The 22,194-nt window shown below is 38.7% G+C and overlaps 2 protein-coding genes and 1 long non-coding RNA gene across 4 annotated transcripts; 1 reads left to right on the top strand and 2 right to left on the bottom strand.

The window, feature by feature from the left end:
* Positions 1-2,413: 2,413 nt before the first annotated feature.
* On the top strand, positions 2,414-5,251 carry LOC115589612 (uncharacterized). The gene is made up of 3 exons (XR_003985560.1): positions 2,414-2,538; positions 3,029-3,127; positions 4,627-5,251. It is a non-coding gene; the product is annotated as an uncharacterized LOC115589612 (long non-coding RNA).
* Positions 5,252-14,952: 9,701 nt separating this feature from the next.
* LOC115589596 (complement C1q tumor necrosis factor-related protein 6-like) lies at positions 14,953-16,758 on the bottom strand. The gene is made up of 3 exons (XM_030430579.1): positions 16,317-16,758; positions 15,977-16,108; positions 14,953-15,578 (listed from the first exon to the last, which is right to left on the bottom strand). Exons 1-3 carry the CDS (start codon positions 16,420-16,422, stop codon positions 15,304-15,306), a joined length of 513 nt encoding a protein of 170 aa, XP_030286439.1. The 5' UTR covers positions 16,423-16,758; the 3' UTR covers positions 14,953-15,303.
* Positions 16,759-17,268: 510 nt separating this feature from the next.
* LOC115589581 (complement C1q-like protein 3) lies at positions 17,269-21,606 on the bottom strand. Of its 2 annotated transcripts, XM_030430561.1 has the most exons (4): positions 21,132-21,592; positions 20,349-20,513; positions 19,782-19,910; positions 17,269-18,188 (listed from the first exon to the last, which is right to left on the bottom strand). In XM_030430561.1, exons 1-4 carry the CDS (start codon positions 21,352-21,354, stop codon positions 17,908-17,910), a joined length of 798 nt encoding a protein of 265 aa, XP_030286421.1. In that variant the 5' UTR covers positions 21,355-21,592; the 3' UTR covers positions 17,269-17,907. The 2 variants fall into 2 exon arrangements, with proteins under 2 accessions (XP_030286421.1, XP_030286422.1); XM_030430562.1 differs by lacking the exon at positions 20,349-20,513 and having other exon boundaries at positions 21,132-21,606.
* Between the last annotated feature and the right edge of the window lie 588 nt (positions 21,607-22,194).

Raw genomic sequence — 22,194 nt, 5'->3', positions numbered from 1 at the left:
CCAGGGAGTCACGTGACCGTGCGCTGGAAGATGGCCGCCTGAAAATTGACTCTAGCTATCGTGGCAGATAATCTTTGAAAAAGTCCACATTAGAGCGGGAACAATACACGAACACCTGGAACCAAAGGCAAACTTAACTCAGCCAAAATGCCAAACACCAAGAATACTGCGGGAAGAAACACACGTTTGAGGACTACTGCTGTGTCTGTCATAGAGCGTGCTAGCAGCGCTAAGCTATCAGCGGCTACAGCTAATGACACGGCTTCCGACCGAGCCACCGGCGCCAGGTCCGCTGCAGACATGGTGAATGACACAGTCTCCGACTGAGTTGTTGGCACGAAACTAACAGAACGGTTAACGTCAACAGACACAGCAAGTGACAACATCGCCGATCGTGCCAGCTGCGCAAATGCAACAGCAACTGCAGCTAATGAGACAGGCAGCGCGGCCGCTGATATCGCTAAAATATACAGCCTGCTCTCAGAAGTGGACGCAACAACAACCTGGATGAAATCCACAGAGCCACCACATCCACCTTCTGGCTACCTGTTTCAGCCTGTGTCTGGAACCGATGACGCTCTTGTTGTGAGTGGATAACGTTTAAAAGCAGCCAGCTGATCCGTGACTGAGACTAGCATTTAAAGTAGCAGCTGTAAGTGCTCTTCTTCCCTGCAGTGTTATTATTATTATCGAAGACTCTTCATTGACAAACTTCCGCTAATTCGGTGATAAACACTAAACTCTGATTAGAACTAATCTTAAATCAATTTAATCATTGTTGGTTCAACCCAGTGGAAATTATTAGAAAAGTTTCCTCATCATCAGGCCTGCTTTTCAACCCTTATTTACTGTTGGCATTACAGATATGAAGAACTAACACTTTGATGGGACCACAGCAGACTAAACCACAGTCATTTGCAATAAGCCAAAAACCAAAGACTAAGATCTGAAAAAGTGTGTGAGTCACGAGCTGTAAATGTTGACTGCACCGCGCCCAGTAGAGTAATGACTTTGAACAACAAGTTAACGAGCTCTGCAGCTCTCTTTTTGTTACCTTATTCTAGACAAGATGAGCATCATCCCCTTGATCACCGTCACATTCACGCCTGCCCTTGTTCATGGGCAGAATCCCGAACCTTGTATGCCAAGGGAAAACAAAGATGCACCCAAAGATCCATCCAAAAAATGTGTTCGGAGACACGTCATTCAGGAAGATCCAGGTCAATGGGACGTGAATAAGTGGAGCGAGTGAGTAAATAAAACTACTACCACTACGACTGAAAAATGTTAAACTGCTGTCTTAGCAAAGTAATAGCGTCATACAACTAAAGGCCTTTACACACCAGGGACACAACGAATAAACATCACAAATATGCTAAATACTCACCTGAGAATATGTTGCATCAAACTATTCACAGCAGGGTCACACCAGAAGGTTGGTATCAGTTGTTGGAGTGTGTGCCTCATGTACTGAAGCTATGTCCTCCCACAGTTTACCTTACCCTGCCTTTGATCAGCTTCAGTGGTATCCTAATCAATAATCAATCTGTATGCCTAAACCCAATCAACAAAGGCAAAGAGTTGCATTTTGCTTTATCAACAGAAGCCTGACAGCTACACAGCAGCTCTCCATGAAAGGGCACTCATTCACTGAAACAGGAGTTGTTTCACAATAAAAGACAAAAACATGATGTCAAATAGAGACAAAAGACAATAGTTATAAATAAAACACACTGAAAATAAATTACGTTTAAAGGTGTCCACACTGAAGATGAAAATAAAGCCACTTGATTGTTTTATCAGACCTACTGATTCATATTATCTGTAAGCAGTGGTGGTTCTGGGGGGGGGGGGGGGCAGATCCCGCCGTGGCCTCCCCAAACAAAGAGTCTGCATCAATGATAAAATGACAGATATCTTGGGATCATTTTGTTCTGAAGGGAAAGGCAGAAATACAGTGTCTCAGCAGTTTACTACCCAGTTAAAAATGTTGAAACTATAAACACTGTTTTAAGTCTCATTTATATTGGCAGAATTAGTGTTGCCATGATTGCACAGGGTTTTTTAACTTTTAATACGAGAGACTTGGATTAGCTGACACAATGTGCCATCAGACCACAGGAGTGATGGCTGCTGAAAATGGCTTGTTTTTGAAGCCCAAAGAAAAACCCATGGGAGAGCTGTTTTGTGGTTTTGCATATCAACACTGGCCCTGGTTTTTGGTTCCTGAAACTGCATCATATCATGTCTGACTTGCTGATAATGTGTTTTCATGTGTAATCCCATTCCCACGGTTTAACACTCGCTACCAAGAAACATGCACTTCCTCATTCAACAGAAATTGTTGTTTTGGAAATTAGATAATTTTGCTGTATTGTAATTGGCTGCTAACTTTCTGAGTTAAAATTATCAGTTGTGATCAGATGTTCACGAGACAAGAGGAGGTTTATAAAGGTGAAATTCACCTCAGGCGTCTGTCAGAGACTTCAACATCAGTCGGTATCGATCTCCTCCAGACTGACACAGCAACAGAGTAAGGTGAGAAAACCTCTCTACGTCTGTCTACATTTTATTTTTGGATAATTTGATTTTCATTCAAAAATGAATTTTTAATTAAAAATACATACTAACCTGCAAGGAGCTCGAGTATACACTAAGGTTGAGTTGAACCAACGATTAATTACGATTATTTCTAATCAGAATTTAGCAAAACTAAAGGGGGCCTCGGCTGTGATTGGTCAATCCCAGGGCCAATCATGAATAATGGGAGTATCTACTTGTTTTATTTGCAGTTTATTATCAGTCAACAAAAGCAAATAAGCAGATGCATAAGTAAAAGGTCATTTTCCCAAACAATTTGTCCCATAAACAGATTATTTATGTGTGAAAAACAAACTGGTTTAAAACTCATCCAATGAAGAATAAAAACCCATAATCAACAGCAGGAGCATGTAACACTGTGACAGCTAAAAGTTGGACTGAAACAACATCAGTACTTAAGCAGTAAAACACTGATCTCATTACACAGATACCTGAGGATCAACGGTCTCTGCAGCAGAGAGGAGGTGCAGACCTTCACTGACGCCCCACTGGATCAAGTTAAGGAGATCTGCAGTGAACATGGCTAGTATGTGTCTGTTAACTTGTGCATCAGCACCTCATCTATGACATTACATGTTTATGACCTGACTTCCACATGTGACCAGAGTGTTTCTACATTTGTGAGTGTGAAACTGATACTTTTGATGAGGGACCACAGTGAATTCAACTGGACGACAACCCAAGGTTAATTTATTACATGACTGTGTAACAGTTTATTGTTCATAATATTAAAAGCCTGTTGGTCGATATGTTTAAAGCTTCATTTGGAGGCTAATATTATAATATTTATTTTCATAGTGAGAAAAAGTGTGAGCCAACCATATAAACTAAACTACAATAACAATGTTAATAAAGAGGGAGAGAGAGAGTGAGAGTGTGTGAGGACGTGGGATGTCAGATCTTTACTCTGGTTTTATTATCTATTGAAATGAACTGATGGCGTGAAGAAGTTTGCTTCATGCAGAGAGATTTGCATTCAGCCTTGTGACAGTCAGCTGAGTGAAGATATTTTACAATCACAGGTAGAAGTTATCAGACTGGAGAATATCTAACCGGTGGAGGCGGTGTGAGTCCAGGCTGTAAATGGCGACTGCACCACAAACAGAACAGTAATGACTTTGAACAGCAAGTTGACAAGCTCCAAAACTCTCATTTCTTCTCTCATTTTAGAAAAGATAACCATCATCCTCCTGATTACTGTCACAGTCGTCATTGCCCTTGCCCTTATGCTTGCCCTTTCCCTTTCCCGTGCCCTTTTTCATGGGTATAATCCCAAATCTTGTATGGAGGGTACAGACAAGGGCTTTATGCAGAAACACATCCTTCGGGAGGACCTTAAAGAGGACACGGATAAGTGGAGCATGTATGTTAAAAAAAACTACCACCACTACGATAGAAAAAATGAAAAACTGCTGTCTTCTCTCTGATGCAACACACTAAATGTGTCAAAAGCAATAGCGTCATGAAACTTAAGGCCTTTACACACCAGGGACACAACGAATAAACATCACAAATATGCTAAATACTCATCTGAGAATATGTTGCATCAAACTGTTCACAGCAGGGTCACACCAGTAGGTTGGTATCAGTTGTTGGAGCGTGTGCCTCATGTACCGAAGCTACGTCCTCCCACAGTTTATCTTACCCTGCCTTTGATCAGCTTCAGTGATATCCTAATCAATAATCAATCTTTATGCCTAAACCCAACCAACAAAGGCAAAGAGTACGAGCCAATCAGCTGCAGAGTAGTTTTACAGTAGAGTAACATCAAAGTTGCCTGATTTTATATTTGGATGGACAGGATTTGATTCTTGTGTGAGCAGAGAGAACGTTCTCACTCTGCTTTTAGTGATGCATTATGGTCCATATTATTTTATGTGTGAAAAACAAACAGGTTTAAAAACTCATCCAATGAAGAATAAAAACCCATAATCAACAGCAGGAGCATGTAACACTGTGACAGCTAAAAGTTGGACTGAAACAACGTCAGTACTTAAGCAGTAAAACACTGATGTCATTACACAGATACCTGAAGAACAAAGGCCTCTGTGGCAGAACTGGAAAGCTCCCGCAGTCCTTCATCTACAACACAATGGAAAATGTTCGCAAGATCTGTCATAAAGACTTTCGGAATCCAGAAGACAACTTGTGTGTCAGCCCTCACACTATGACTGTATATGATGTTGTCTCTTCTTTGAATGGTGAAGTTTGCACTGTCACAAGAGCAGCTTGTTGGAAACGTCAAGTGGTTTTAGCATGTGATGTATTTGGAGGCAGGTGCCAACCTGTCCATTATCAGGCAAGAAGTTCAGCAAAAGTGATAAGTAGACGCTGCTAGTAACCTGAGAGTAACCGATTTAATGGAGGGATGGTTCTCCCTTGTTTCCAGCTGTCAGGCTAATTATTCCCTGACATCTAAAGTTTCTATCAAGCTTCACTAAATGAATGGTTTTTGCTTGTAAGAATATCAAAGAATATTGACGTTCCTTCTTGTTCTTTAGCCACACATTCTGTCAGATACATGTTAAAGCCTGCTGCAACAATATTCAGTGAGATGAGCATGATGCTGTAAGAAATGATTTTAATTGAAGTACTAATAATTTACCTGAATTCTGTTGTCCTACTGTGTATTAAACATCATCTACTGTGACAAGGTTTCCTTTTTAAAGGTGCAGAATGTGAGAATTATAGTTTAAAACATTTAAAAATTATCATCAGACTGAAGAAACTACAGTTCTGATATTGTGTCAAAGACGTCTCTGTATTATGTTGAAGAGACCTCCACTGAAGTTAGCATGCTAACCAGCTTCTCCCAGTAGTGGCCTTTTTGCCTCTGATTCACGTTTTTCGTAGCACTCCGTGCTCTAGAGAACTCAGCGACGTCAGCTGATCTGTAGTCTACTTCCTATCGGAAAAAAACGTACTCCTCAGCCACTAGTATGGATGAGTTTCACATTAACTTTGACATTTTTGGAAAATACAGTGATTTCGACTCAAGGCTGAAACAGTGTCTGTAAGGTAAACTATATTTCTCTGCTGAAAAACCTCTATGAATTGTAACAAATAAATTGTAAGACGACACACTGTGCCAAGTTTTTTTTTTTTGTTGCAGTTGGATGTGATGACCACTGTTCTATACATTATCCCGCTTATTACTCGGCTACAATACATTATTCCTTACATATTGCACCTTTAAGCTGAAGTTAATTTACAGCCTTGTTAAAACATGTAGGCTTAGCTCAAAAAGTTAGCTTGAAACTTTATTGTAACCCTGCTTGTTTTGCTTTGTATACTATTACATTGATGCCTTAAAGCTGCATTAATTGATCTTTTAAATTTGAAAGAAAATGTTCCTGGTTGTCACATGTGATAATGTCTATTAACAAACTCATTTTGTGAATCACATGTTTCTCTACATGTGTCTCTGAGTTGCTGTTTTTTCCTTTCATGATAAAACAAAACAGAGTTTGACGTCACATTTGTTGTTACTGACCATCATCATCATCATCATCATCATCATCATCATCATCATGCCACTGAATAATACCTGCAGGTTTCTGACTTTATATTGTGTTTCAGTCTTTGTCTGTATCTGTTGTAGGAACTAGATGAGCTGCAGCTCTGCAGTAGTTTATTGCACGTGCAGGTGATGGTGTGCAGTATGTCTGCATTATCTTACTAGAAGTCCTGGCTGACACGTCTATCTTAGCATTTGCATTTGGTTTGATCAACAGAAGCCTGACAGCTACACAGCAGCTCTCCATGAAAGGACACTAATTCACTGAAACAGGAGTTGTTTCACAATAAAAGACAAAAACATGAAGTCAAATAGAGAGACAATACAATAATTTTGAATAAAACACACTGGTAATGAATGATGAGAAGAAAGCCACTTGATTGTTTCATTAGACCTGCTGATTCATATCATCTGTAAGTTTTATATCAGAGGAACCTGATCAAGTCTTACTCATAATATCTCATATGGAGGAACAACAACATAACTTGAAGAAAATAAATGATGAGAAACACAAAACAATAGTTCAATAAACTCAAAATAATGAGATGAAGACACTGAGGATGTTTCCTGTCCTTTAGTCAGTCTGATGTGGCAGAATTAGTTTCTCCTCAGTGCCACTTAACACACATTGATAGAATTATTTCTCAGTGGTGATCGATTCAATTCTGCACTTTATTAAATCATTCTAACTGCCATTCTGACACAATTCAGGCACACTAAATGTCGGACATTTGCTGATTTTCTTTCTCATGCTTTGAGTCGACTCAGGACTTTGTGCAAGCAGCCACATACCAGTTTGTTGACATCCCTGTCTTCCGGTAGTCCAAACTAGTCAATCTGTCGAGTGTGCGCTAACTCCCTCACTAGCAGGGACGGAAACTTGAATTTTGCAGACAGAAACATATCCCAGCATTTTCGTTTTTCTGTTCATAACGTACATGTTCATGTTACAGCCTGTCTACCGGAAGACACCGATGTCAACAAGCCGGTATGTAGCTCATTGCACAAACACACTGTTTTAACTACTTTTTTATTCATTTTGAGTCATACACGCTAAAGTGCTGTGTTGTAAGATGTCTGCTGATGTTGCATAACTTTTGGGGCGAGATTTGGAGCATGTTAAGACGCTTAAAACACAGTGTAAAGTTCTGACCCTTATGCTGTTAGCTGTCAATGCTAACTCTTCGTTCAAGGAGCTCTGTAATGGTTGGACCAAAAGTGTTCGCGTCTTCGGTACTGGCAAGTCAAGGGTAGCTTGAGTGATAAAGCTGCATGTTGAAATCGACCAAAGTTATCCTTTAACTGCAGAAGGTTTAGTTGGTGTCATGGGAGGAAACTCTTCTTCCATAAATGATACCTGTACTTGGCCGTTATCGGCGCCTAAGTAGTCATGCATGCTGTCAATGAGTGTATTCTTGGCTCCAGCTAGCTCGTCAGTAGTGGGGCGTGGGCGTAGCAGGCTTGCTAACAAAGTTAGCAGCACTCGCTAGCATCTTTAAAACATCGCTTTTTCTTTTGTCAGAGCTTTTCATTTTGGGTTTCGACATTCTCCAGAAGTAGCCGGGTAAAAATACTGTCGTTATTAGTTAAGGTAGTTAATCTGTTCACATCTTACACTTTTAAAAAAAGTTAGGTTTGCAGAGCTCGTCCAGACATGTGTGGTTAGAGCGCCATCTTTAGCCACTCCCAGCTGATTTGGTTGTCTTGCATGTCCTGGTTTGCCCTGCATCCTATCATGTGACCTCATGACCTCGCTACCTAGAAATGTGCACTTCCTCATTCAGCAGAAATTGTGGGGGTTTCTAACATGTGGACATTACACAATTTCTCTGTATTGTAATTGGCCAAATTATTGGTTGTGATCAGATGTTCACAAGACAAGAGGAGGTTTATAAAGGCAAAATTCACTCCAGGCTTCTGTCAGAGATTCCAGACTGACACAGCAACAGAGTAAGGTGAGAAAACCTCTACGTCTGTCTACATTTTATTTTTATTCAAAAATATCTCCATTGCTTGTTTTTTTTTAATTTAAATGTTATTTTCATATTACTTCTAATCAGAATTCAGCAAAACTAGGTTTAAAATGAATACATTTAGATTTGAAATTAACCAGAGATCAATTACCAATTGATGCAAAACTAAGTTTATTGATGTAAACCAAAATTTGTTGAATTAATATTGAGATGCCCCCAAGTAAAAATAAATAGGCCTAAATATAAACAATTTCAGGACTGGCAGCCTGTGACTCCGTTTTGCTGCTCTGTAGTACTTGACAAAAACTTACATTATTTGCTAGCTACTTAAAAAGTTTCATCATGTTCGGCTGTTTCAGGAGTCATCTCATGTTACTGTTGGTAAAAATGTTCTATTTTTGTTGCTTCATGATAGAAAAAAAAGCCTATAAACAACTTAATAACAGGAAATTTGAATATGTGTGTTTTACCGAATTAACAGAGGATTTGTCAGCACCGATTGCTCAGTAAAACTGCAGAAAAGGAAAAGCATTCACAGCAACTCAACTGACCGCTAGTCACAGCCATGGATCAGCTTGCTGCCTTTAAACATCATCGACTCATGACTAAAGAGACACCGTCAGGCAGGAAGCTTCGTTGTGATGAGAGGCAAATCACATCAAACTGATCCGTGGCTGTGACTTGCACTGAAAGTAGCAGCTGTAAGTGTTCTTCTTCCTTGCTCAGTGTTACTATAATTGAAGAATCTTCACTGACAAATGTAATGTCCTCTAATTCGGTATTAAACATGTTACATTTTCTATAAATTCTTCACAATAAAATTCCCCTGTTATGTTGTTATTTAAAAGTTTTCATTATGAAGCTGCAAATTCAGGAAATGAGGGGATTTCACCAGCAGTAACAAACGGCAGAAAGCGGATAATGTAAGATTAGGATGAGCAGCCGGAAGTGAAGAGGGAAGGTTTAACTTTGGTTTACACTGATAAACTTGGTTTTATTGAACATCACTGAGATTAAAACTAAACTCTGATTAGAACTGTTAGATCCCGAGCTTACCCCACCAGGAGGCACTCGACCAGATCTCCGTTTAAAGGGTTAGATCCCTGAACCTACAAGAGGTTGCTCAAAACTTGCAATTTTAAATAGGGGTTGCTTAAGCTGGTGGTGAGGAGACTCGCCTAGCTTCTAACTGCCTGAATCCGAACGTCCACCCTGCTTCCTCTGGTTTGGCACCTGACATGAATAGCCCTTGCGTCAGAACCCTAAGGGACTGTTTCAATTTGGTTGGCTAGAGTAACCTTTAAGAACCTTTAAGATATTTTTCACACTTAACACCTGACTTTTACTTTCAAAGAGACATAGAATCAATGTCCACAACTTTTACTTTAACTATATTATGTAGGTTTTATTGCATAGATTTTAGCAAGGGCAAAGCATACAGCGCAATACTTATTTCAATTACTATCAATCATTATGAAAAATCCTTATTGATAAATCATAATACTGTAAATAAAAAAATAATCTTAAAGAGCTGAAGCCTGGTTAGAAATACTAAAATTTAAGTGAGATGGAGAGGGTCAGGTCTTTCCATGGCTTGCCTTTCTCTTCCTGCTGAAAGTCCAAGTCCCTGAGGCAAATCACAGCCTCGGCCAAGGTCTTGTAACCTACTTAATGTCCAAATTTCACGCCAGCAGAGTGAACAAAAGTACTCCAATATCCAAATTGTAATCCACAGCATGTTGGCAAAAATGGTTAATCCGTTGTGCTCTTAATTCCTTGGTCTGTTTCTGCTGAAGATTTCTTGAAGTCCTTTCTGCGATGTTTATGCTGCTCACATTCTCCGTCTCAGGTGTTTCTTCAAGGCTTGAGCGAGTGGAAGAACGAACTTCAGTCCGTGCTCCTCAGGTTATATACACTTCGGACACTGGCTTGGTTTTGTGTCCTTATTAGGACATGTTTTCAGCATCTCTCCATTCACTTGTTGATAACCCCTTGAATAAGATTTTATAAAGCTTCTCTCTTGCTTTGGACGGTGGCACGGTTTTATGTCCTTATTAGGACATTTTCCCACCATCTCTCCGTTCATTGACTAATAGTCTCTTGATGGCGGCTAACAATTTCATAATGATCTAACATGCCTCGGTCACGGTCTGTGCCCGTGCCCAAATCAGATGTTGACATTTCCTTTTGGCCTCACGTTGACCTGACCAGTTCTTTAACACTTTCTCATGACCTCAGCTCAACCCCAGACAAAACAAAGCCTTGAGTGTAACACTTCCTCTTTCTCACACACACAATGTGTCACCATTTCCTCTTCACTTCCTATTTCAACACATCTTTAATGTAATGGTTTAACACTTTCCAGAGAATTTATGACAAAAACAATGCAGCCAGCAAAGCTTTAATATATTTCAGAATCATTTCAGGACTAAGTATAATATCCCTTATTTGTATTTGTGTCTGGCAGGAGTGTATGACTCTCAACTTTTCTGACACTGTCTCCATGTGTGTGTACATACTGGTATTTATATTAGACAGGAGTAAATGGATCTCAACTATTTTGACAGAACTAATCTTAAATCATTTTAATCATTGTTGGTGCAACCCAGTCGAAATTATTCGAAAAGTTTCCTCATCATCAGGCCTGCTTTTCAACCTTATATACATATACATTATCAACATGAATGTTCTTGTGAACAAGGCATTCATCAGTTTTCAATCTCTTTTCTCACTCTAGATATAATGAATGTCATTCTCCTGACTGCCGTCATCTTTGCTGTAGCCCTCGATCACAGGGCTCAAGGACAACCCTGTCAGCAGAGAAGCATCGACAACAATGCGTACGACACCTTTGTCCGCAGACACATCTTGAACGACAATAACTTGAACAGAAATTCTAAAGCTTCATGGGAAAAGTGAGTTGAAAGTTTTGATCAATTATTTCCTTTAGAAAGAACCAGTAATTGTTGCTTTATTGCAGTTTAATTGAACTCAATCCTACAGTTCAGTGTTGTGTTTAACTAGCATCTGTGGGATCAGGTAGTGACATGACAACACAGGAGCACTCAGGTTCAAACAGCACCAGCTGTGTGTTATCAGTGAGCCACATTCAGTTATATTGTTCTCAAAACTAAAGTTTCACATATCGGACAGTTGGGAAATTTTGGGCGTGTTTAAACCTGCACTGTTCAAAGTTTGCTTCCCAAAAGGCCCCTTTAACAACCTTCAGTCTGGCCCTTGAATTTTGTTAGTAGGCTAATGAGCCTACTATTAGATCTACTACGGACCAGCCTGCTCTTGACAAACGATGACCAGTTTAAAAGTTGTAACATGTACCAACAGTTGATGATGATTGTATGACTACAGTTTGAGAACCGCCATGAGTACAAACATGGAACACTGTGTCAGCTGAAGTTAGACATAAACAATGTCAACACTATGCAGTTAAAAAAAAGTTGTGGTTGTAGCGTGTAATAATGTTGGAAACGTGTGCCGCCCTGTCCATTATGAGGCATACAGGAATCAACAACCAGCAAATGTACGCTGCAGTTGAGGCACATCATTGTGAGTTAGTTCACTCTGTTTCCAGCTGCCAGGCTCATAATTCCCTGACGTTTAAAGTTTCAGTCAAGCTGAGCTAAATGATTAAATGATTTCTGCTTATAAGAATATAAAGAATATTGATCTTGTTCTTCAGCCACACATTCTGTCAGATACACCTTAAACCTGCTTCCACATCATTCTGTCAGATGTTTTGTTCTACACATGGCATGAAGAGACAACTATGAATTAAGGTACTATTTCTCTTTATACAATGTCAGTAGTCCTGTATTAAACATTATCTACTGTGGTGAGGTTTCCATTTTAAAGGTGAAATATGTGGGACATTGTGTCAAAAATGTGTTTGTTGTGTTGAAGAGATATCCACTGAAGTTAGCATGCTAGTAGCTACAGTCATGACTGTTTAAGAAGAACACAGTCAGTAGCAGTTAGCATTTTGTCTGGTGATATGCTGCCCTCTATTTGTTAGTCGTATGAATTCAAGGAGCCCATTCTTACGTATTGCACCTTTAACCTAATAGCTAATTTACAGCCTTGTTAAAACATGTACGCTTAGCTCAAAATGTTTGTTTGAAACTTTATTGTAATCCTGCTTGTTTTGCTTTCTATGCAATCAAATTGTTTCCTTAAAGCTGCTTTGAAACATTAAAATCAAATTTGAACTTCAAATGTTGTTCCTGTTCTGTTTTCTTTTCCGCAAGGGTCGCAGAGATGTTTTATCCCCCCTTTTTCAGGGGAGGTTACTGGGGCCAAATCCAGTGACTGTGGGCGAAGGCCTGGGCACACCCTGAACAAGTTGCCAGCTCATTGCAGGACCCTTGCTGATGGCAGTGGCTGCCACACAGGTGCCAACTGCGCATCAAGAGCAATTTTGGGGTTTAGTATCTTGCTCAAGGATACTTCAGCATGTAGCTCCGTTCCACCCCAGGGGAGCCGGGATTCGAACCAGTGACCTTTCCGATCACTAGTCCAGCAGCTCTACCCACTGAGCTACAGCCGCCCTAATGAGTGATAAGAAAATGTATATTAACAAACTCATTTTGTGATTCACATGTTTCTCTACATGTGTCTCTGAGTTGCTGTTTTTTCCTTTAATGATAAAATAAAACAGAGTTTGACGTCACATTTGTTGTTACTGACCATCATCATCATCATCAGACCACTGAATAATACCTGCAGGTTTCTGACTTTATATTGTGTTTCAGTCTTTGTCTGTATTTGTTGTAGGAACTAGATGAGCTGCAGCTCTGCAGTAGTTTATTGCACGTGCAGGTGATGGTGTGCAGTATCTCTGCATTATCTTACTAGAAGCCCTGGCTGACACGTCTATCTTAGCATTTACATTTGGTTTGATCAACAGAAGCCTGACAGCTACACAGCAGCTCTCCATGAAAGGGCACTCATTCACTGAAACAGGAGTTGTTTCACAATAAAAGACAAAAACATGATGTCAAACAGAGACACAATACAATAGTTATAAAATAACACACACTGGAAATAAATGATGTTTAAAGGTGTTCACACTGAAGATGAAAATAAAGCCGCTTGATTGTTTGATTAGACCTGCTGATTCATATCATCTGTAAGTCTAATATCAGGGGAACCTGATCAAGTCTTACTCATGATACCTCATATATGGAGGAACAACAATGTGACTTAATGAAAATAAATACATGAGAAACACAAAACAACAGTTCAATAAAATCCAAATAATGACATAAAGTCATTGAGGATGTTTCCTGTCCTTTAAACGGACTGATGTGGCAGAACTAGTTTCTCCTCAGTGCCACTTAACACACATTGGAATTATTTCTCTGTGTCACCGATTCATTTCTGCTCTTTATTAATTCATTCTAACTGCCATTCTGACACAGCTGAGGCAAACAAAAAATGGCGGACATTTGCTGATTTTCTCTCTCGTGTTTTAAGTCGACTCGCAAATTAAACACTGACAGTAACTTGTTTACAGACGTCAATTAATGACGTGGTGTGTGTGTGTGTGTGTGTGAGAGAGAGAGAGAGAGAGAGAGAGAGTGTATGCAGTGAGACACCTCAGCTGTGTAACACTTTAATATCCATAATATTAAAAGCGTGGAGAAGTTTGCTTCATGCAAAGAGATTTGCATTCAGCCTTGTGACAGTCGGCTGAGTGAAGATATTGTACAAACCGAGGTAGAAGTTATCCGACTGAAGAATATCTAACCGGTAGAGGCGGTGTGAGTCCAGGCTGTAAATGGCGACTGCACAAAGTCCTGAACAGGAATGACTTTGAACAGCAAGTTAACAAGCTCCAAAACTCTCATTTGTTTATTTCATTCAACACGAGATGAACATCATCCCTCTGATCACCGTCACATTCACCCCTGCCCTTGAAATTCCTTGTTAGAGCAACGATCACAGCCATACACACAGCGATTCTTACATGTTACAACTTGAAGCCAAAGTAAATTTACAAATGGCAAATTTAAAAAAGTACGTAATAACTTTTGTGTGTGTTGTTTGGTGCTGTGAATTGAGTTGATGAGATCTCCGCTCAGAACAGCTGCATGCTAGAAACGACCACTTTCTCATCCTCACAGTCACTTGATCAGTTCACACATTTTTATTCTAAAAGGGACATTCTTGTTTGTAAAACAATCAGATTTTCTTTGAGGTGTTTTTCTTAAATTGTTCTCAAGTTTCATTTTTATCTTTCATGAGATTTTATTGTTCACATTTCCCACTGAAACTTGTTAGAAATCTAATTAATAATATTTCCATCGATCTTAAGACAAGTGTCATTACAAGTAGTTTCTAGTGGTGTATAGATAATATTTGGACGAGTTTTAATCACTTCTGCTTCTACAGTGGCTGTTTTCTCAGTTTGTTTTATCACCACCTGTAAAAAAGTTCATCATGTGAAGAATAACTGATGTTTCTTCTTCTGTGTCAGTCTGAATGCTACAAACGTTATGTTGAGTTGGCAGCATGCTGTTCCTGTTTATTAAATGTGTGATGAGAAATTGTCTCCTACTGTTAAACATACTTTGTGGTTCACATGTTTCTATCATGACATCATGTTATATCAAGCAAGATTACACATCCTGCAGTTTATCACAAGTGTCTCTGTTTGCTGCTTTTGCCTTTATGATGAAATAAAACAATGTTTGACATCACATTTGTTGTTGTTACTGACCATCATCATCATCATCATCATCATCACACACAACTGAATAATAACATCTATGAAACAACTTACCCAGTATCAAGCTTCTTAACATCTTTCTGCTCTAAAATCAGCTTCACACTACAACACCATACTGAAGATTATGGATGTGTAAATGTTTATTTGGAGAGTAATGTCACAGAAAAGAGTGATCATAAACATCAACAGTGTTTAACATCTTGGCCAGTCAATTGTCTGCGGCACATTTCAGGAAAACCAACAGATTATGAGATACAGCGTCTTTTTGAAAGCTTGGCGTCAGACAAGTGGAGGAGTGGGTTAATCTTCTGGAGATCATGAATGAGCTCAACTAACTACAGACTTCAACATCTGAGGGCTGAATATCATTGCAAAGTTGAAAGTTGAAATCCTTGCTCAGTACCGATACTTTTATCCACAATACTATAGATTTAGCAGGAATGAGTTGATATACAGTGTGCTGAATGTCACATTTGAGTGACCAAAAACCCGCTGAAGGTTGTATGGTAGAGGGATCCCCAAACATACGTGTTTCTAACCAGGCGCACAAACACTTGGTCTCCACGCTGCAGCTGCAGGAACACTGCGTTTCCTCCATTAATAGCTGATTTTGACGGGTTATGACCTGTCATGACCGTGACTTGATCGTTCTTGTAGATTGCTAAAGATGCGGGATATCGTCCTCCGGCATGATAGAAGATGGAAAAGTAATAAACACCTGCAACAGGTGCAACAAATATACCTGTGGAAACAACAGGAGGTTGGTCATATTTTTTTCTTCTTCTTCTTATGATTATAAAACTGCGAACTAATTTCACAAATCATCAGCAGTCTTTGGCATTCTACAACCAAATAACTGATTTAAAAAAATCCCTGAAGAATTAAAAAGAATCTGTCTATCATTCACAAATCATCATTTTGAAAAACGGAGTCATTATTTTGAGAAAGCATGCCTGAGGTCTTTTTTTTTTTCTTTTCTTTTTAAAATAAATAAATTAATAAATAATTTGTCATGATTTTGAGAAGGTTTCTCATTATAAGGACTCGGAGGATCTTCCTTTTTTATCACATTGGAAGAAATTGTCTTTCATACCTGCCTGTATTCATTAACACTTGATGCAGAAGTGAACAACTGTTTACCTGTGAATCGATTGTAGGCATCACCAATGTTGGTGATCACCCTTCTGTAGATCAGAGTTTTTGCAGTGTTGAAGGGTCCAATGTCTATGTTTCCGTCTCCTTTTGCTGCACTGAATATCACCTTAATTCTTTCTGTGTAAAACAAAAACATTTGGATCATCACTTTATAAAATACTTTCAGAGTGTGTCAGTTGTTTCTATGTAATGCTTGATTGCAATACTTTCATCATTTATCTTTTAGTTTACACTTCTTTTTTGTTTCATTTAATAATTATTCTATAATAATGCACAAAAAAGCTTAATGAACTCTCCAATAAAATCTTTAAGTCTTTAACGTTACCTTTATTCTTAAGATCAGTTATCTGGTTTTCACTCTCCTTCAGCCTGGTCTCCATAGCTTTAAGTTTTTCTGTCATGGCACTAAACTCTTTCAGGAGATCACACATGTCAGGAAAGCATGAATGCAATCCAGCATTTTCTTCTGTTCCAGCAGTGTTACCATCATCCTGGGCCAGAACCAAGCCACAAAACAGCAAAACAAACCAAAAAGTGGTGAAACTGCTGTTATAATGTTTTTAATGAGGACCTGTTAATTTTCAACTCGAGGAGCAATGAGGAAATAATCATTCATTACGAGAAACCATTTTTTATCAGCCTTTACTGCAGGGTTCAAAGGTTAAACATTGCAGTTTTTTTTTTTCAATATTTTTTTGGCCTTTTATCGGCTTTATTGATAGTACAGCTGAAGATATGATAGGAAACAGGATGAGAGAGAGGGGGAGTGACACGCGGCAAAGGGCGTCCAGGCTGGGACTCAAACCTGAGACCGCCGCAGCGAGGACAAAGCCTCTGTGCACATGGGACGCCCGCTCTACCAAGTGAGCTAAACGGCGCCCCAATATGGCAGTTTTTCACAGATTTTATGAGTTAATCTGTACAGCACAATTGAAGAAAACTGAACACTCAAGCAATATTATGGGAGCAACTTTATCTTCTTTATTTCATTGTTTTCAACCAAATTTTCAACTTTACAGTGTGAGTAAGTTAAATTTATCATGCTAGTCTGGGTCAGAATCAAGATGATATGCATCAAAACAAACCATAAAATGGTTATCTCTGCTGTTCTGTTGTTTGGTCATGATCTTTTATTATTTAACATGTCATTGGACACGTGGCTTATTGTCTCATTGTAAAGTATCTGTTATTCAGCTCTTTCATCTAAGTTCAGTGGAAAAGCAATGAGGCAATACTAATACATTTACTGCCAAAATCACTTTCATCAATCTTTACTGTTGGGCTCAAAGGTTGAAAACGTTTATTCAAATCTTACAGGGCAATTCATCAGTAGGGCAGTGTTACTCCCAGGGTCTAGGGGGAAACCCTGGCACAACATGAAAATGAGACTCCCCTTTTCCCATCCTCCCAGCACCACCAGCAGCAAAGTGTTCTTAAATGGTTTTATTCAAAAACACATCTTGTACACAATCAAACATGCTGGCAGTCTGGCTGACAGAGGAGAGCATATCCAACCAATCAGACTCTCAATCACACAGAGGGTTATTGAAACAGAGACAAACAATAGAAACATTTATGACTTCTAGGGTCATAACAGGCACCTTTTAACAACCTGGAAATCCAAAGAGCCTTGTAGAAGACACAAAACATTATCATACAAGTGATAAGCCCAACAAGTAAACAATCTAGTGGGAGCAACTGTACATACTTTAATTCATCGTTTTCAACTTAAATGTTAACTTTACAATGTGAGGAGTTAAATGAAGCATTGCATAAAAAGAACTGATCCATTTTCAGATTATTTTGTTTCATCAGCTTTTAAAATACAATTATAACAGATGCATTTATGTAATGATCTCAGATCGTTACATTCATCTTCAAGCAGTAGTGAAAAAAATAAAGAGAGCATCAGTCTTTTACATTTGAGAAACCAGGAAACCGCTGAAAGTTGTATGATAATTGCTTCCCCAAACATGACAGTATGCAGCCAGTTTCACGTACACTCTGTCTCCCTGCTGCAGCTGCAGGAACACTGCGTTTCCTCCATTATCAGCTGTCTCAGATTTTGATTTGTGATCGTGGGTTACAATCATGAGTTCATTGTTCTTGTACAGGTATAGCTTTGCCTCGTGTTCTCCTCCAGCATGAAAGAACATGGTAAAGTAGTAAACACCTGCAACTGGTGCAACGAAGATACCTGCGGGAACAACAGGGTGTTGGTCACATTTAATCTTATTTTAATTAGAACTGACAACTCAAATCATCTGCAGTCTTTAGTGTTTTTCTTTATGTAATTACATGATACAAAATAAATTTACCTTTTTTCTACTTTTTCTACATTTGAACTGTGTGTTACCTTTTGGCAATTGTTTAACTTTGTGTACACTGTTTAGTCAGGCTTTTTTGGAGGATACATTGTGTGTCAAAGGGTTTTTTGAAAATGTTATTATTCATGCTTAATTTGTTAGGAATCGAAAGTCAAGGTTAAGGCGTGAGCATATGTAACTGTTGACTATGGAGTTTAAAATCAGACAGTTTATTTAGATGTCTGCCCTAAAAGTTTTGTTGTTAATTGCTGATCTTTTTTTTTTTTTTCAAAACAAGTGTAAAAAGTTCCCATAAGTCACACCTGTGTAAAAGTAAAGATACTCTGTTAAAATGTTACTCATGTCATCAATACTGTCACGGCAACTGAAAATTAGTCACTTGTTAAGTGCAGATGAGAGTTGCTCAAAACACCAAGTGCGACACAATATTTCTTTTCTAAAAGTTATTCATTGCTTGCAAACAAGAATCACTCATCAGTAGAGCATATATGATGACTGAAGAGAGGCGGTCTCTCCTCGTCCTTTATAATAGCAAAAAAAAAAAACATTACACACAATTGCAGCAGTCACAAGGTTACATCCGGACTCTCTTAGAATAACACTCCCACTTCTCTACATCAGAATTAGCATAAATATACATTTAACATACAGGTAGATTCAATAGTGTGTCATACATCAACCATTGTCAGAACACATAAACGTTTCTATTTAGTTACGTTTTTTTAAAAATCTTTATACCGTATATGTTCTGCAACATATAACTGTCACTTGACAGAAACCATGCAGGAGGCCCACAAACACAAATATTCACCCTACACACAAATTACTATTTGTTAAGTTTCATATGCAAGAATAACATATCAAAATAATAAAGGGACAGAGAATTTCCCTCACAATACCAATAGTACTCGAGTTAAAGTGTCAGATTACTTTTAACACTTACGTACTTAAGTGTTAAAAGTAATTTTCTGGCAAGAAATGTACTTAAGTAATACAAATACAGGTAAAAGTAAATATATAATATGTATAGGCTACAGTTGGTTGACCCCTTTATTTAATCTAACATTCAACCAGAATTTTTTTTTATGAGTTTCCAATCAATTTATGAAATGTATTTATAGCTTTGGCTCTCATGCATGACATCTGCAAAGTAACTAGTGACTAAAGTTATTAAATAAATGTAGTGGAGTAAAAAGTACAATATTTGCCTCCAAAATGGATGTTTAAAGTAGCATAAAAATGGAAAAACTAAAATTGTACTTAAGTGCAGTACTGGAGTAAATATATTTAGTTACATTCAACATAGCCATCATGCTCTCATCTACTGAAAAGGTACCTGGATTGTTGTCTACTATCTGCCTGAGGCTTTACATTTAAAACCAAAGTTTAAGTTGACTTTTGATTCACACTCTGTGTAAAAAGTCTCAATAACACAGACACATGTAGGTGACTGTGAGTGTTACCTGTGGATTGACTGTAGGCATTACCAATGTTGGTAATCACCGTTCTGTAGATTAAAGTTGTGTCTGTGTCGAAGGGTCCAAATGCTCCTCCAGTTCCAATCGTTGCACTGAATATCACCTTGGTTCTTTCTGTGCGAAACAAAATATTTTGATCATAGTATTTGTTGTCGGGACTTGTTTTCACTTATTATGCACAAAATAATTAAAGGCATGCTATGTAGTTTTTGGGAAGGAATTTTAATCACAAGAGAAAGATGTTTTTTTTACTGATTTATAGGACCAAAACTAACTAAATACACAAACTGACCTTGGAAGGACCATCGCATTTAATTCTGTTTTACTGTGTTTATATGTAGCGGACCCTGCCACCTTCCTAGCCTCAAACAATCTACTGTGGACCTTTTTCCCATTCAAAACAGCTTATTTATTAGTGTATTCAGTTATGGGAAAAATATACATTTCAAAATTTGTATTTTTACCTCATATATTTTATAGATGAGAGTTTGAATTTTTTTTTATCAAAACTACATAGTGTCCCTTTAAGAATTCATTTAGATTTTGTTTTACCTTTGTTCCTCAGCTCCAGAATCTGCATTTCACTCTCCTTCAGCCTGGTTTCCATCACCTTAAGTTTTTCTGTCATGGCACCGAACTCGCTCAGGAGATCATCCATGTCAGCATGGTATGACTGTGCTTCGATATTTTCTTCTGTTTCAACAGTATAACCATCCTCTTGGGCCAAAGTTAAGCCACAGAGCAGCAAAACAAACCAAAAACAGATTAAATGCATCTTCCAAGTTGATTCACGATCCCTCAGTCACCTGAACTCTGACTATCCCTCTGGCTGTTTTTATGTTGTTCAATAATGACCTGTTAATATTTAACATCCCGTTTCATAAGTGGCTTTTTACGGGAAAAACCATTTCATTGATTTTTACTGCGGTGTTGAAAGATTGGAAATGTTTGTTTTTCACTGAACCCACAAGGCAAGTGCAAGTTCATTCATACGGAGCCCCTTAAGGGACATGGAGGAAAAAAAAAAATGATGGGTGAAAAAAAAAAAGATGTCATTTTTGCGGGATCTCGCAAAGGTTTTGCAAGATCTCGCAAATTCTGTTTTACTGTGTTTATATGTAGCGGACCCTGCCACCTTCCTAGCCTCAAACAATCTACTGTGGACCTTTTTCCCATTCAAAACAGCTTATTTATTAGTGTATTCAGTTATGGGAAAAATATACATTTCAAAATTTGTATTTTTACCTCATATATTTTATAGATGAGAGTTTGAATTTTTTTTTATCAAAACTACATAGTGTCCCTTTAAGAATTCATTTAGATTTTTTGTTTTACCTTTGTTCCTCAGCTCCAGAATCTGCATTTCACTCTCCTTCAGCCTGGTTTCCATCACCTTAAGTTTTTCTGTCATGGCACCGAACTCGCTCAGGAGATCATCCATGTCAGCATGGTATGACTGTGCTTCGATATTTTCTTCTGTTTCAACAGTATAACCATCCTCTTGGGCCAAAGTTAAGCTACAGAGCAGCAAAACAAACCAAAAACAGATTAAATGCATCTTCCAAGTTGATTCACGATCCCTCAGTCACCTGAACTCTGACTATCCCTCTGGCTGTTTTTATGTTGTTCAATAATGACCTGTTAATATTTAACATCCCGTTTCATAAGTGGCTTTTTACGGGAAAAACCATTTCATTGATTTTTACTGCGGTGTTGAAAGATTGGAAATGTTTGTTTTTCACTGAACCCACAAGGCAAGTGCAAGTTCATTCATACGGAGCCCCTTAAGGGACATGGAGGAAAAAAAAAAATGATGGGTGAAAAAAAAAAAGATGTCATTTTTGCGGGATCTCGCAAAGGTTTTGCAAGATCTCGCAAAACCTTTGCGAGATCTCGCAAAGACAATTCTCATCTTTAGCTGACAGGAACTCAAAATAATGACTATATTTCCAGCTAGAAAATGCGCATCTCTCTCCTCCCTTCATTGTTGTTTGTGTTTGTATCGCTGCGTGGTGTTACACGTGAGTTGTGCTCATGCTGAAAACGTGAATTGTTTAACTGTCTCATGATTGTGTGCGCGATTGCGTGGATTATTGTACTGTTTTGCGGAAGTCTGCTGGTGTGTCCGTCCTCGCATCAAGCCCGGTGGCTGCTGTGATTCTCCGCCTGCCCTCCTGCGGTAATCCGTTTTCCATCGGCTGATTCTCCTTCTTCTCGCCGCTGGGATTGTTGCTGCCGCCGGTGTGCTGTCCGGAGCCCTGTCTTGTTCGTCCTGCGCCTGCGGCTGTGTGAAGTGCAGTGCAACAGGACTGATTAGATTAGTTAGATTAGTCTGCTCCCAGTTTGATGGTGAGTGACGCTTTTTAGCCGGCTATGCGGCCTCACTTTCTCCAAGATC

The sequence above is a fragment of the Sparus aurata genome, chromosome 10 (assembly GCF_900880675.1).
Source record: "Sparus aurata chromosome 10, fSpaAur1.1, whole genome shotgun sequence".
Classification (NCBI taxonomy): Eukaryota; Metazoa; Chordata; class Actinopteri; order Spariformes; family Sparidae; genus Sparus; species Sparus aurata.
The sequence above is the reverse complement of the archived record's forward strand: the minus strand, read 5'-3'. Positions and strand labels throughout refer to the sequence as shown.

Coding starts and splice junctions, on each gene's coding strand:
- LOC115589596 (XM_030430579.1), bottom strand. CDS start 16,422: ATGTGTGATCTCCTGAAAGAGTTTAGTGCCATGACAGAAAAACTTAAA. Junction 16,109..16,316: donor AACTGATCTTAAGAATAAAG/GTAACGTTAAAG, acceptor TGTTTTACACAG/AAAGAATTAAGGTGATATTC. Junction 15,579..15,976: donor TGCCTACAATCGATTCACAG/GTAAACAGTTGT, acceptor TTGTTTCCACAG/GTATATTTGTTGCACCTGTT.
- LOC115589581 (XM_030430561.1), bottom strand. CDS start 21,354: ATGCATTTAATCTGTTTTTGGTTTGTTTTGCTGCTCTGTAGCTTAACT. Junction 20,514..21,131: donor TCTGGAGCTGAGGAACAAAG/GTAAAACAAAAA, acceptor CTTTGGCCCAAG/AGGATGGTTATACTGTTGAA. Junction 18,189..19,781: donor TGCCTACAGTCAATCCACAG/GTAACACTCACA, acceptor TTGTTCCCGCAG/GTATCTTCGTTGCACCAGTT.